The sequence below is a fragment of the Rhinoraja longicauda genome, chromosome 31 (genome assembly GCF_053455715.1).
Source record: "Rhinoraja longicauda isolate Sanriku21f chromosome 31, sRhiLon1.1, whole genome shotgun sequence".
NCBI lineage: Eukaryota > Metazoa > Chordata > Chondrichthyes > Rajiformes > Arhynchobatidae > Rhinoraja > Rhinoraja longicauda.
The window spans coordinates 144209-160313 of record NC_135983.1 but is presented as its reverse complement, the minus strand read 5'-3'; the positions used below and the strand labels follow the sequence as shown (position 1 = coordinate 160313).

The window sequence follows — 16105 nt, the reverse complement described above, 5'->3', positions numbered from 1 at the left end:
CACTGTACCTCGGTACATCATGCCAATTTAGGATTGAGTATGCCAAAACACCTTGAAGAGCCTGACTCTGGACCAGCTTACCGTGCAAGATCTTGTCAAAAACTTTGTTAAAGCCATGATGCCAAAAGACAATACCAGGACAAACTTGAGTCCCAGTATAACTAAACTGAACTGATCTATGCCTAGTTGATTCAAGTTCTCATCTCGGCACTTGCATAAATGCTGTCAGGGACCAGAATTTCTGAGTTGTAGGTGATATTAGATAAGATGGGTCTCTTTTTCCTGGAGTTACGGTTGCTGATGTCTGACTTTATAGAGGTAGTAAAATCACAAAGGGCATAAATACTGGAAAAAAACAATCTTTTCCCCAGGAATAGGATAGGAAAGGTTTTGTGGGACATGGGCCAGGTGCAGGCACATTGGACTGCATCTTGGTCAACACGAACTGGTCCAATGGCCTGTTTCTGTGCTCTATAGCTCTATGACTATGGTGCACATGAGTTGTTTTAAAATTCCTGGAAAAGAAATGTAAGCTGGATATTTGGATGGATAGTGCAGTGATATTGATTAAAAGATTTTATTGAGTTATCACCCAAGTGCTCAGTGATGGACTGACAATGCAATCTTTAAAGCATAAACATATTGCAGCTATCATATTACCCAAATGGGCTGAGCAAATGTATAGAAAAAAAAACTAGATGCTGGTTTTAATCGAAGGTAGACACAAAATGCTGGAGTAACTCAGCGGGTCAGGCAGCATCTCTGGAGAGACCCTTCTTCTCTAACCGAAACGTCACCCATTCCTTCTCTCCAGAGATGCTGCCTGACCCGCTGAGTTACTCCAACATTTTATGTCTACCTTTGAGCAAATGCATACATCGGATTACAAATATCCTTATTAGTTTAGATCTGATCATTTCCCATGACTGCAATGTTCAGATGAAGTGTTGCCATTGTGTCGTATTAAAGTCAAGCTTTAATTTACAATAGTGGGATGAGATGCACTTGTCTGAAGTTGGATAAAGGTTGCACTGTGGAGTCTGGAAATAGACACTGCTTGAGATTGACTAAATTGCAGCAAGGGCTCCATGTCCAAAAGTATTCTCTGTCTGATTCAGAAAATCAGCTGTTTTTATTACTTGCATGCAATATTACACGGCTTCCATTAATTTCTGATTCTGTGCGATATCAAATCCCTACTAGTTTAGTTTAGTTTAATTTAGAGAGACAGCATGGAAACAGGTCCTCTGGACCACCGAGTCCGCACCAACAAGGATCGAACGTTGGTCTCTGGCGCTGTAAAGCAGTAACTCTACCCCTGAGCCACTGTGTCGCCAGCATTTTGTGCCTTTCTTTGGCAGGCAATCAAATATTGGCTCAAAATTGTTCTACACCAGATTATGACAATTATCAAAGACCTTTCTATAAATAAAAGCAGTTTCTGAATTTTGGTTTCAATTTCCTCTTACTTTAATGTTATGCATTTATTCTAGATTAATGTGAAGGTGCAGGTTAAAGTGATAATATTAATCCCCTCTGTGATTGATAAAAAGAACTTGCATTTCATCAACTAAAATATTTCTCACAATTGCCACGTTTTGGGATTTTCTGGCATTTTATCATGGTCAAGTATTTTAAGTGAACTATCAAGTTGCATCCACATCAGGCATTTAATTGTTAAATATTAACAGGAGTGCACACAAAAACATGTTGTATATGAATGAGTCAATAATCGGATGAAAACAGCAGGGTGAACCTAGTCTAACCTAGATTTGTGCTTAGGTCGAGAGTCCTGTGTAACAACAACGGAGCAGTGAAATTCTTGCAACAGCATAACGGGCCTGTAAACAATACTCATAGATAACATACAAAACAAATGTAATAAATCAACCCCCAAACTAGCATAAAAAAGGCCAAAGTGTACTTCTCTAATCTCCACCCACCCCATACTAGTTCTCCGACCAGTCTGACTGTCCTCTTGATTAAATTTTACATTGTATGTCTCGTTGTCACCTTCCCTTAGCTAACAATGATCCATTTCTACATTTTTCTTGAGCTTTGTCCCCTTTGATCTCTCATTTTCACACCTTACCTTCCATATCTCTCGTTTCCCTCTCACCTGACTCTCAGTTTGAAGAAGAGTCTCGACCTGAAACGTCACCCATTCCAGAGATGCTACCTGTCCCACTGACTTACTCCAACATTTTATGTCTGTCTAAAGTGTAATTAAAGACGGTTCAGTTTACGCAGTGTTGTATAGTATTCAAGAGCCTTGTTGTTGGGAAGAAGCTAATCTTGAAGCTGCTTAGAGTGCTGTGAGTCTTTGCTGGTTAGCATTTGTAGGTTCGTCTCCTGTAGTTCGCTTTGATGGTCGGGAGGTCTGAACCCGTGATGGACCAGGCATCACGAGAGAGAGAGAGAGAGAGAGAGAGAGAGAAAGAGAGTCCATCCAAGACGTGATGGGAGCAGCTCTATCCAAGACTGCAAGAAATTGCACAGAATCGTGGACGTAGCCCAGGCCATCACAAAATCCAACCTCCCTTCCATTGTCTCAATTTATACCTCAAGCTGCCTCAGCAAGGCCAGCAGCATAATCAAGGACGAGTCGCACCCTGGCCATTCCCTCTTCCCCCCTCTCCCATCAGGCAAGAGATATAGAAGTGTGAAAATGCACACCTTCAGATTCAGGGACAGTTTCTTCCCAGGTGTTATCAGGCAAATGACCAACCTACCGCAACTAGAGAGCAATCCTGAACTACTATCTATCTCATTGGAGACCCTCGGACTATCTTTGATCGGACTGGCTTTATCTTGCACTAAATGTTATTTTCGTTATTCCCTTTAAGGGCCTGTCCCAGTTACGCGATTTTTAAGACGACTGCCGGCGACTGTCAAAGTTGTAGCAGATTGTCGAAATTTTCTTTTATCCTACAACAATCACCATGACAATGCCGAGTCAAGTCGATACAAGTTACTTTTTTTGTGAAACTAGCACCTGACTAAGAGATTACACCGTCTTCGGAAACATCGCGAAATTCCTACGCTTACCTGACAGTCAAACTGTCGCCTCCAATCTACCTGACAAATGTCCTGACGGTAAATAAATTGGTTAAACAAAACTATCTTCTGGTATCTTCAAAAGCCTTTTCTTAATTTAATATTAGGTGCTTCTAAATGCAGGTTAGACTGAGCTTTTGTTCATCTCTCCTATTATTTCTTCGTTGCTGTGAGCCTTCTTTTGTTGATAATAAAACTGAAGTGGCTGGATTGTTTGGCTTCATTAAAGGCAGAAAGTATAGATGTGTATCTTTTTGTCATCTCTTGACAGGGCTCTATCTCTCTTTCTGTAGACGAATTTTGTTTATCTGCCAAATCACAGGTCATAGATTGCTCCGCTGTGCACTGTTAGAAACTGTGTTGTAACGTTGCTGCCTGTGTTATATTTGTGCATTGGCTGCATAACCCTTGGTTCTCCTGCCTGCGACAAACAGCCTGCAAACATCAGGTAGAAAGGACTAACTTGCAGGCTATTATTTGGGAAATCCAGTTCTTTTGCAAGACTCACGAGAAAGTATGAAAGTTAAAGCTCTTGGGCCTTCTCTTATTTGTTTAACACTTTGCCCTCTTAGCTTTTCTATCTTGAGTGTTAGTCTTACACACTGTACCATATCTAGTTGAATGCTAGGTCAGAGATCTGACAACTGTGAACTGTGACCTTTGATCTGGATCCTGGAAACCCAAAGTTACCCTTGTTCGGGTGCTCTGGATGGTTAGATCAAATGAGTTCCAGGGTGAGCTAGCAAACTGGATACAGAATCGGCTTCATGGAACGAAGTAGAAAATTATGGGAGGTGATTTTTCTGACTAGAGGCCAGTGACAAGTGGTATGCTTTGGGAATCAGTGATGGGCCCATTGCTGCTTGTGGAATCAACCATTTGGATGAGAATGTAGAAGGCATGATTGGCAAGTTTGCAGGGGCTGGTGCAGGGAGCAGGGATTTAGATTTTGAGACCACTGGGATCTCTTCTGGGGTAGGTGTGACCTGTACAAAAGGGACGGGTTGCACCTTAACAGCAGGGGGACCAACATTCTGTCAGGCAGGTTTGCTAGGGCTACACGTGTGGCTTTAAACTAAGTAGTGGGGGGAGGGGTTGACAAATTGTGATTATGAAGATGGAGTTAAAGGGGAAGCGAATACAGGAGAAACTGCAAAGGACTCTCGAATAAATGGGAAGGGAAGTTATAGTTGGGATAAGAGAGTAAGGTCAGGGCCAATTGTGTGAGAGGGGAGGTGAATACCGAAGTTAAAGTGTTGTATTTAAATGCGCGAAGTATGAAAAATAAAGTGGATGAGCTTGAGGCTCAGTTAGACATTGGCAAGTATGATGTTGTGGGAATCACAGAGACATGGCAAGTTGGGGTGGTTAGGGGGATGGAGTGGGTCAGTGGGGGGAGGAGGGGGGGATAAGAGGGATTGATTGGGGGGGTTGAGGGTGCAACAATACAGGAGAGGCTTTGGGTCCAGGGCTCACTCAATCATACTCTTCCCCAGTCCCCCCCCTTCCCCGGTCCCCCCCTTCCCCGGTCCCCCCCTTCCCCGGTCCCCCCCTTCCCCGGTCCCCCCCTTCCCCGGTCCCCCCCTTCCCCGGTCCCCCCCTTCCCCGGTCCCCCCCTTCCCCGGTCCCCCCCTTCGGTAAAGGGGAGGTGCAACGACACCTGGGTGTCCTTGTACACCAGTCAGTGAGGATAAGCGTGCTGGTACAGCAGGCAGTGAAGAAAGCTAATGGCATGTTAGCCTTCATAACGAGGGGATTTGAGTATAGGACCAGAGAGGAGGTCCTTCTGCAGTTGTGTAGGGCCCTGGTGAGATCACATATGGAGTATTGTGTGCAGGTTTGGTCTCCTAATTTGAGGCAGTGCAACGTAGGTTCACAAGAGGAATTTTTTCACCCAGAGAGTTGTGAATTTGTGGAATTCTCTGCCACAGAAGACAGTGGAGGCCAATTCACTGGATGAGTTTAAAAGAGAGTTAGATAGAGCTCTAGGGGCTTGTGGAATCAAGGGATATGGGGAGAAGGCAGGCACAGGTTACTGATTGTGGGTGATCAGCCATGATCACAATGAATGGTGGTGCTGGCTCGAAGGCCCAAATAGCCTCCTCCTGCACCTATTTTCTATCTTTCCATGTCTATGTTTCCAGCTTTTTCTGTCTATTTTCGACATTTAATAGACACTTGGACAGGTACATGGATAGGAAAGATTCAGGGTGATATGAGCCAAATGCTGGCAAATGGGACTAGCTTGGATGGAGCATCATGTTCGGCATGGAAACTGGGCTGAAGGGTCTGCTCACCATGTGGTCTGACTATCCCTCTCTTCCTTTTCTACCGATGTACATGTCCAGATGCTTTTTAAACATTGTGATTGTACCTGCTTCTGCCACTCCTCTCGCAGCATGTTCCAAATACCAAAAGGTACTTGAGGGTCATCCTTCTCACACAGAGGGTAGTGTGTGCATGGAACCCCTCAGCTTCCTGTGCTCCAGAGGAAATAATCCACCCGATCCAGCCTCTCCTTACAACTTGAATGCACTGTCCCAGAAACATTGTCGTGAATCTTTCCAGCTTCATAACATTGTTGGAATAATTTACACAAGATGTGAGTGACTATCAAACTGTAGCTACTTTATTGGCAATAATTTGTCAGACAAGGAGAACTGTCAAGCAAGAGACTAATCTCTCGATTCTGAGCATGCAATATTTTATATATATCATTTTTGATCGCATAATAGCAAGGTTAGGCACGTACACTTGTCTACAGGGTTATAAGAAAATAACTGCAGATGCTGGTACAAATCGATTTATTCACAAAAAGCTGGAGTAACTCAGCAGGTCAGGCAGCATCTCGGGAGAGAAGGAATGGGTGACGTTTCGGGTCGAGACCCTTCTCCAGACAGGGTTAGCTATTGTGATCCAGCATTCAGGAATTTTCCACTGAAAAACAGACTTCTTTATCCATGTAGGAAAATTAGGGTGTCTTGGTTTAGCCTTGAGTTCACAAGCTCTTTTTTTGTGTTAAGCAGACTTGTTTTCTTGATTCTGTGGGCCACCTGCACCAGGAATGTTTAGCCTGGCTCAGATGGGTACGTTCACTAGAGTAACATTCGATCCCCACAGAGTGAAGTGCTGCCCATGTTGAAAGACAAAATGGAAGAACAGCTCAGTGCATCCCACAATTTCCACAACATCTTGGGACTGGAACTTGTGTAAAACCCTTTTGGCGTGCTTGGTGGAAGCACCCTCAACACAGAATATTGGTAATGCTTCACAGTTTCCCTCAACACATTGTGCTGAACCGTGGAATTTGCCAATCTGCATCTTTTGGTTGTGGACAGATCCTTGCATTGGAGACCTAAGGGTGTCTGCATCGTCTTCACTGTTCCAGCAGCAATAGCTGTTTGTCGACATCCCTGAGATCCCTTTGAGTGATTTTGCAGCTAGTATTTACAACAAGCATTGACGTGCTGGTTCCCATTGATCCTCAGCGAGACTGTTGTTTTGCCTGATTATGCATCATTTTGTAGTTTATTTTCCCATTTCTGATCTGAGAATATTCATGAATAAAGGTCACCTTCACACAAGCTATTATAAATAACCATTATAAATTGGGGATCCTGTGGAAATATGTACAATTCATCATTTATGATTTTTGCTGCCCAGGTGCTGAAAGGTTCCAAAAAATTAATCCTATCCGTTAGCTCGGTTGGTCGAATACCAGGAGGCTATGTAACCAATCACATCTACACGTGGGTGGATCCGTTGGGTCGAAGTGTTTCACCACCACCTGCTCTTCTTGGACACAGAAGCAATACGATTTGGGGTAAAGAGAGCGAGAGGAAGAGCCATCTTCAGCTGCTCCGAGATGGAGATGAGAAAAAGGTAAATTGGATGAGAACGTTCTTGGGTCATCAGCACCGTACAGTTTCCATCTTGATATTGCATGTTAAAATTCCATATATGGAATTAGGAAATATCTCAGTGAGAGGCATACATTGGGCCATTCATCTACACTGGAGCTCATTACTGGCCTACACTCAAATGTCAACTAATTGGTTTCAAGTCAACTTTATTATCATATGCACAGGTTTGGGAGGTGTACAGTGAAACATCTTGCTTGCACCTTAATGCTTTTCGAGAGCCACGACTCCACCTGTTCATGCTGTTCTCTAAACCCTTCTCCTCGGTGAATATAGATGCAAAGTACTTGCTTAATATCTGACCTACATCCTTGGACTCTAAACATAGATTCACTCCTTTATCCTTGAGTGGTCCTACCTTCTCCTTGGTTATCCTCATTTTTACCGTATGTATTAAAAGCCTCGGGATTTTCCTTAATCTGTCTCACCAAGGACATTTCATGGCCCCTTTTGCCCCTTCTAATCACCCTCGAGTTCTATCCTACTGGCTTTTGGTTCCTCAGAAGCTCCGACTGATGCCACCTTCTTAAATCTAACATATGATTAGATTCTTGATTAGTTCGAGTGTTAGGAGTTATGGAGAGATAGGCAGAATTTGTCAAATGTGTTCAAATTCTGCCGAGAAATTTCAATCCGGTTGATTTCTCAGCGATCCACTACGATTCTTTGAAGACACCTCACGATCATACCCGCGACACCCTGGCGAACTGTCGGCGACAGCCTCGTCGCGGCAGTCGCCTTAAAATCGCCTAAGTGGGACAGGCCTTTTATGGAACTAGCGACAAATGTTCTATTAGATTTAAGAAAGCTATGGATAGAGATAGGGCAGGCTCACGTTAAAAATCTAAATTGGGGCAAGGCCAACTTTGATGGTATTGGACAGACGCTCGCTCAAATTGATTTGAACAGGTTGTTTGAAGGAGAAGGAAATTAGAGAAAGTGGGACCGTTTTGAAAGTCTGCTGACAAGAGCTCAGGACATGCATGTTCCTGATAGAGTGAGGGGCAAGGCAGGTGGGCATCAGAAAGCTTGAATGACAAGAGAAATCAAGGCTTTGGTCAAGAGTAAGAAGGAGCTATGGAGCAGGTTTCGGCAGCTGGGATCAAGTGTATCCCTGGAGGAGTTTCAAGAACTAAGGAGCAAGCTAAAAACGCAAATCAGGAGCGCAAAAAAGAGGTGGGAGATATCTCTGGCAGATAATATAAAGGATAATCCCAAGAGATTTTATAAATACATTATGGGGAAAAAGGGTAACCATAGAGAGAATGGGGGCCCCTCAGGAATCAAAGGGATCAATTCTGTGTGGAGCCACAGGATACGGGCAAGGTCTTCAATGCATATTTTCCCTCTGTTGTTACCATAGGCAAAGTCATGAGACCCTGGAAACGTGGTGCATGCCTTTATTAAGTCATTATTAAGGTCGAGGAGGTGCTGAACTTCCTAATACACAGGAAGGCAAATCTCACGGGCCTGATCGGATATATCCGAGGATACTGTGGGAAGCTAGAGAGGAAATCGCAGGTGCCGTGGCGAGATTTATGAGTCGTCATTAAATGTGGGTAAGATGAGGAAGATTGGAGGGTGGCAAATGTGCCTCTATTTAAGAAGGGCTGCAGGGAAAAGCCTGGAAACTACAGGCCACTGAGTCTAACATCTGTGGTCTGAAAGTTACTAGAGGGTATCCTGAGTGATAAGATACACGTGCATTTAGATGGACAAGGTTTTTCAAATATGGGTAGAAACAGGAGTAACTGGAGAAAACCCACACAGTCACAGAGAGAACATACAAATTCCATACAGACAGCACCTGTAGTCAGGATGGAACCCGGGTCTCTGTTGTTGTAAAACAGCAACTCTACCACTGTGCCACCCTGCAAGATTTGTAACATCTCTCTAACTATAAATAAAGGAATAAAGGAGGATATTAATGAAATTTGAGGAAAAAAAGAGCAGAACAGAAGAAAGGAACAAAATAACAACCTGAAAAGTGGGAGTGTGAGGGACGCTTGGAATGGCTGATGACCTGAAACTGTTGCCTGTTGTGTCCATTCTGGAAGGCAATACAATGCCCAGTCAGAGGATAGGTGTTATTCTTTGATCTTACATTTGGACTTTGTTGGAACAGTCCAGGAGATCAAAAACAGGGAGTAGAGAATTAAAGAGAATTCACATGATGGAAGCTTCATTCTCGGCTGCAATCTTTATATAATGCATCTCTTCCTTCTTAAATCAGAAGTATAATTACACAATATAGTTTTATTGCCCTTTGGTGAGATTGTGATTAATTCTTTGTGCACATGTTTGATCAGAGTCTTGACAATGTGGAGCTTACGCTGCAGATGACAGGTGCACAGCTTCCTAACCTTCACTAGGATGTGAAGTTCAGCTACCAATATATAACAGAATTTTCATCGGCACATATTTTACTGTATGTGTAAACTAAATTCTGGAAAAAAAGAATGCCTTGTTGGTCAGGACTGTGGGACCATATTGTTGTTAGACGCTTCATAGTCTAATTGTTAACTATAAGTATGCATTTCATCCTGGCACATGATGGTCAGCAATAGTTCAGCAGACAGTGTGGAGAACACCAGCTTGATCATTGCAGGTCGAGAAGACGATTAAAACGTACAGTTCTGAGGAGTCTCAACAGAGTGGATATTTCCTCTTCTGGGGGAATCTTGAACAAGTGTCTAAAAATAAGGATAACTGATTTAAGACAGAGATCGAGCAAACATTTTCTGAGGGTTGTGTTTGGAGCTCTCTTCCTCAAAGGTTGGAACATTTTTCAGACAGAAATAGTGCAGGTAAAGAGTTAATAAGCAAGGGAAGTAAAAGGTCACTAGTGGACGGGAATGGGGGTAGTGTGGAATGCTCTTGATTTACATTTTCATTGAGTTGTGTGCTTGAATGAATTATCGTTCAGTGTATTGAAATATTTATTGACATTATTAAAGTGCTGGGTTGCAGCCAATGTGTTTGTTTGAATGCATCAAATCAGGCCGTTGACAGGATTGACTCATTTTTAGAGGCAGTGAAATATCTTGCTACCATGAACATAACCCCTCATTTTGATGGCAGAAATTTCCTTTGGTTTGGTCTCTCTAATCATTGGTCTTTCTCTGTGTTGATTTTTCAGGTAAACCTTGTCCTTGAAGATGGCAAGTCCCTGGGCTTGATGGTCCGAGGTGGTGCGGAGTACGCTCTGGGAATCTACATCACGGGTGTGGACCAAGGATCTGTAGCAGAGGCCACTGGACTGAAGGTACTTTATATTACATGACACATTTTCCAAAGAGGAAAGCCAGAATGCTGAGTTATACAGATCCCAATGATGTGGTTAAATAGGATTTTTAACCATTTGTCCCATTACAAAATATTTTTGTGTTTATATATGCAGTGAGTTGTAGAGCTTTGATGTGGTTTGGCTGGAGTGTCCTACGTCAGTATAAGTCGGATTGTTTTTGGACACTGGGGTGGCTGCATTTCTATTCCGAGTAGTCCTGAAAAGACAGTGATGGACGCTCTCCTTGCGTTGCTACACTACTCAACACACAACTATGTTATGTATTCACCTGGATTTATTTTTATGTATTCATTCAAGGGATGTGGGCTTCGCAGATTAATATCCCATTCCTCATTTTTAGGCAGAGAGTGCAGGAAATTCCTGGGGTCATTCCCCTCAACTATAGGGAAGCGCATTTGATATTATTTTTGGGGGCATGTGGAGAGCAGCAAGAGCAGTCAGGCCTCATTCTGTGGCACAGCAGGGAAGCAAAAAGATAGGCCGCGATAAAGTGATAGGAGACTCGTTGCTTAGACAAGAGTCAAGAGATTCTGTGGCAGCAAACAAGACTCGAGGAAAGGCGCCGCACCTGAAGGAACTCAACAGCTACAGGCCGGTGGCACTGACATCGCACCTGATGAAGACACTGGAGCGCCTGGTCCTCGCCCATCTCCGCCCCCAGGTGAGACCATCAATGGATCTGCTGCAATTCGCCTACCAGATTCGCATCGGGGTGGAGGACGCCATCATCTACCTATGGAACGGAGCTCTTTCACACCTGGAGAGGCCAGATAGCAGTGAGAATCATGTTCTTTGATTTCTCCAGTGCATTTAACACCATCCAGCCGGGGCTTCTGGGGGGCAAGTTGGAGCGCACAGGAGTGGATACCCCCCTCACATCCTGGATTCTGGACTACCTCACCAACCGACCACAGTATGTGAGGACAAAGGACCTGGTCTCCGACAGGGTGGTCTGCAGCACTGGGGTTCCGCAGGGAACAGTGCTAGCGCCATTCTTGTTCACCCTGTACACTTCGGATTTCAGGCACAGCTCTGCAAACTCCTATCTACAGAAGTTCTCTGACGTCTCTGCCATCGTCGGCCTCATCGCGGGCGATGAGGACAGGGCGTACAGAGAACTGATCAAGGAGTTTGTGGACTGGTGCCAGCGGAACTGCCTCCGGATCAACACGGCGAAAACCATGGAGATGGTGGTAGATTTCCGCAGGCACAGCCAGGTCCCCCCGACACCGGTGAACATCCAGGGAATGGACATCGAGAGGGTGGATTCTTATAAGTACCTGGTTGTCTACCTCAACAATAAACTGGACTGGACTGAAAACACCGATGCGCTATGCAGAAAGGGCCAGAGCAGACTTTATCTGCTGAGGAGACTCGGGTCCTTTGGAGTGCAGGGGGCACTCCTAGGGACCTTCTACAACACGGTGGTGGCATCGGCCATCTTCTATGGAGTGGTCTGCTGGAGCAGCAGCATCTCAGTGGCGGAAGGGAAGAGACTCGACAAGCTGGTAAGGAAGGCCAGCTCTATCCTGGGTTGCCCCCTCGACTCGGTGCAGGTGGTGGGAGAGAGGAGGATGATGGCAAAGCTAACATCGCTGCTGGACAACGACTCCCACCCCATGCAGGACACTGTCACTGCACTGAGTAGCTCCTTCAGTGACTGACTCCTTCACCCCAAGTGCATGAAGGACAGATAAAGGAGGTCCTTCCTTCCCGCTGCTGTGAGACTGCGCAACCAGCACTGTTCCCAGCAGACGAGTCAACAATAACAGCTAAGAACACACAGAAAGCTGATGCCAATTTATGTATCTTTTATTTATAATGAATGATTTCTTGCTCTCTTTCTATCCACTTTGCTGCTGTAACACTGTAAATTTCCCCGGTGTGGGATGAATAAAGGAATTATTATTATTATTATTATCTGCTGCTTTTCACTACAATTCTCCTTCCACATCAGTCTGAAGAAGAGTCTCGACCCAAAACGTCACCCATTCCTTCTCCTGAGATGATTTGAGATTCTGATTTTTGGATCATTGGGATCTCTTCTGGGGCAGAGGTGACCTGTACAAAAGGGTGGAATGCACCTGAAGTGGATGGGAACCAATATCCATGCAGGTTTGCTAGTGTTACTCAGGAGGGTTTAAACTAGATTGGCAGGTGGTTTGGATCCAATGCAGGACTGATGGAGGTAAGAAGCTGAAGTAGTATGGAAAGCAATGAAAGCAAGTTCAGTAGACAGGATGGGCAAGTCAGACAGAACACAGCAGAGAACGAGGCAGGATGGGGGATTAAATTACATTTATTTCAATGTGAGAGGCCTTACGGATAAGATTGATGAATTCATGACTTGGATAGGTTTGTGCAACTGGAATGTTATAGACGATAGGGAAGCCTGTTCACGAACACAGGACTGGCAGTCAAATGTTCCAAGGCACAGGTGCTACGGATGAGTTAGCGATGAGCATAAAGAAGAGAGTTTGGCGCTTTACTGATCAAGGAGAGTGCTGGTGAGCAGCCATTTTGAGAGGAGAGAAAGCATTTTGAAAAATTGCAGGAGAGTTGAAAATAAGCTTTTTTCATTTAAAATGAAATGGGACATTCAAAAAGCAGGCATTTGATTAGCACAGAAGAGACATGCCAGCCAATAAAAGGAAGTAAATGTTTAGCAGGGCTGCCATGTTGGACAAGAGGCTGCGTTGAGGTAAAGTGCAATGTTGAGAGTCAGTACAGTACTGATGCTTAGGCTCAAGAGGCTTTGGTGAATGTGCTGAGAAAAGGGTAAAGGCAGGAGTAAGGTACGGTCTGGTTTTCTGTGTAATTCTTCCTAGGTTTTTGGTGTCACAGAGATGGTAGGTATAATTGTGGAATGATTCTCCTGCAGAATGTTTGAAGTCAGAGGGATTTCCAGTGCCCCCGAGGACTTCACCTGCGGGAAGTGCGTTCAGCTGCAGCTCCTTACGGATTGCGTAAAGGAATTAAGAGCTGCAGGTGGATTACCTCAGGATTTTCCGGGGTGTGAGAGTGTCATAGATAGGAGTTACAGTGAGGTCATCACGTCTACAGAACAGGCAGGAAGTAGATGGGTGACCACCGGGAAAGGGAGGAGGCAGAGAGGGCAGGAATTCCATGCGCGGTTCCCCTCCACTCCGGATATACTCCTTTGGATGCTATTGTAGGGGAGGACCGGTCAAGGAAGAGCAGTAGCAGCACCAGTCTGCGGTGTCCGTCCTGGCTCTATGGCACAGCCTGGAAGGGAAATGTCAGACAGAGCCAAATAGTGATAGGTGTTTCATTATTTAGAGGCAGAGACAGGAGGTTCTGTTGAAGCAATCGAGACTCCAGGATGCTATGTTGCCTCCCTGGTGACAGGGTCCAGGATATGTCGGTGGGGCTGTAAAACATTTTCAAGAGGGAGAGGGAGCAGCTGGAAATGCACATTGGCTTAAATTACATAGTTAGGAAAGAGGATGCAGTCATGGGAAGTGAATAAAGGTTTCAAGGTCAGTTTATTGTCACATGTACCAATTAACGTACAGTGAAATTCGAATTACCATACAGCCATACTAAAAAAAAGCAACGTCACACAACTACATAGAAGTTAACATAAACATCCACCACAGCGGATTCCCCACATTCCTCACTGATGGAAGGCAATAATGTCCAATTTCCTTGGGACTCTCCAATCTCCTTCCTCTTTTATTCTCCCGCGGTCGGGGCAGTCGAACCATCCGCAGTTGGGGTGATCGGAGCTCTTGCAGCCAACGGTCAAAGCCTCCGCGTCGGGGCGATCGAAGCTCCCACATCGGGGCGGTTGATGCTCCCTCGTCATGGTGGTCGAAGCTCCTGCGGCGTGGAGTTCCCAAAGTCTGTCTCTGACCAGAGAGCGCAAGCTCTGTGATGTTAAAGTCCCGCAGGCACCCGCGGTGGAGCTCTCGAAGTCAGTCTCCAGCAAAAACTGCCAACTCCGCAATGTAAGTGCGCAATGTGGACGGAGATACGATACGGGGAAAAAAAAACGCATCTCCTTCGAGGTAAGAGATTAGAAAAAGTTTCCCCAACTCCCCTCCCAACACCCACATAAAACAAACCAAAGTACACTAAAAACATATATTTAACACATACAAACAAACAACAAAGAAGGAAGGGACAGACAGACTGTTGGTGAGGCATATAGGGAATAAGGCAAAAGATTAAAATGTGGGACCTCGAACGTAGTAATCTCCAGATAACTCCTAGTGCCACCTGCTAGTGAGGGTAGAAATTTCTAGGATGAAACAGATGAATGCATAACTGAGGAGTTGGTGTAGGAGACAGGGATTCATTCTGGGACAGAGATTACTTGTACAAGTGGGATGGGTTGCATCTGAACTGGAGGGGGACCAGTATCCTTGTGGGGAGGTTTGCTAGTGTTATTTGGGCCAATTTAAACTAGAGAGGCAGGGGGGTGGGAACCAGAGTAGTAGGTCAAAAATTGTAAGTGGTGGGAAGGTAGAGGTTAGGACCAGTAAGTCTCAAAAGAAGGAAAAGCAGGGAGAGGTGAGGGAATATGGTGATGCTGATGGGTGTGTTTATTTCAATGCAAGGAGTATTGTGGAGAAAGTAGATGAACTTAGAGTCTGGACTGATGCTTGGGGCAATAATGTTGTGGCCACTGAGGACATGAGGTTGTGACTGATGGCTCAATGTTCCTAGGTTTTGACATTTCAGATGTGATCTGGAGGGAGGCAAAAGAGATGGAGGAGTTGTGCTGTTAATCAGGCAGACAGTCACTCAGAGATCACTCAAAGAAGATAAATGGGAGGTTCGCCTGCTGAGGTAATATGGGTGGAGCTTAGACATGACAAAGATTCAAGCACTCTAATAGGATTGTGCTATAGGCTTCCCTGTAGAAAGCAGGAGATAGGGGCACTGATCTGTAGACAGCTTACCAAGAGATACAAAAGTGACATGGTTGTCGTCGTGGGTAACTTTAACTGCCCCAACATTAACTGGGACGTGCTCAGTGTCAAAGTCTTCAACGGGGCAGAATATGTGTGGTGCATGCAAGAGGGTTTCTTGAAACTATATGTGGGTAGTCCAACCCGAGAAGGGAACATACTGGACCTTGTGTTGGGAAATGAGCCTGGCCAAGTGACAGGCGTTCCATTGAAGGACGTTTTTGGGGATATTGATAACAACGCAAATGCTGGAAAGAAACTGGCATATAGAGCAGGTCAGGTAATATTTGTAAAGCAGCAAGGAATTGTTCTGAAATTTAGCTTTTATTCTTTGCGGACTCAGGCTGACCTGTGTATTACTAATGACTTTTGCTTTATAAACATTTTTCCTTGTTTCTTTTAATATTGCTAGTTTTTTATGTTCATATTTCATTTCATATATAAAAAAATAACCATGCCTGTGATGTAGCAGAAAATCGCATGGGATCCCAAAAGACTTTTAAAGCAACCGTTATTTTACATCGAAGATAGACACAAAATGCTGGAGTGGCTCAGCGGGTCAGGCAGCATCTCTGGATGCTAGAAAAGGAATAGGTGACATTTTGGGTTGAGACCCTTCTTCAGACCGAGTTAGGGGAGAGGTAAACTAGAGATATGAAGAGGTTCGTATTTCATATCTCTTCATCTCTCTAGTTTCCTTCTCCCCTGACTCTCAGTCTGAATATGGGCGGCACGGTAGCGCAGCGGTAGAGTTGCTGCTTTACAGCGAATGTAGCGCCGGAGACTCAGGTTCGATCCTGACTACGGGTGCTGCACTGTAAGGAGTTTGTACGTTCTCCCCGTGACCTGCGTGGGTTTTCTCCGAGATCTTCGGTTTCCTCCCA

General features: G+C 44.8%; 1 protein-coding gene across 1 annotated transcript in view; it reads left to right on the top strand.

The window, feature by feature from the left end:
* The window catches only part of LOC144608407 (whirlin-like), a 78110-nt gene that overhangs the window by 31581 nt on the left and 30424 nt on the right, over window positions 1-16105 (top strand). Inside the window, exons 3-4 of the mRNA XM_078426139.1 lie at window positions 6721-6939; window positions 10117-10242. Coding sequence (XP_078282265.1) covers window positions 6721-6939; window positions 10117-10242 — 345 coding nt within the window. The remainder of the gene's footprint in view (window positions 1-6720; window positions 6940-10116; window positions 10243-16105) is intronic.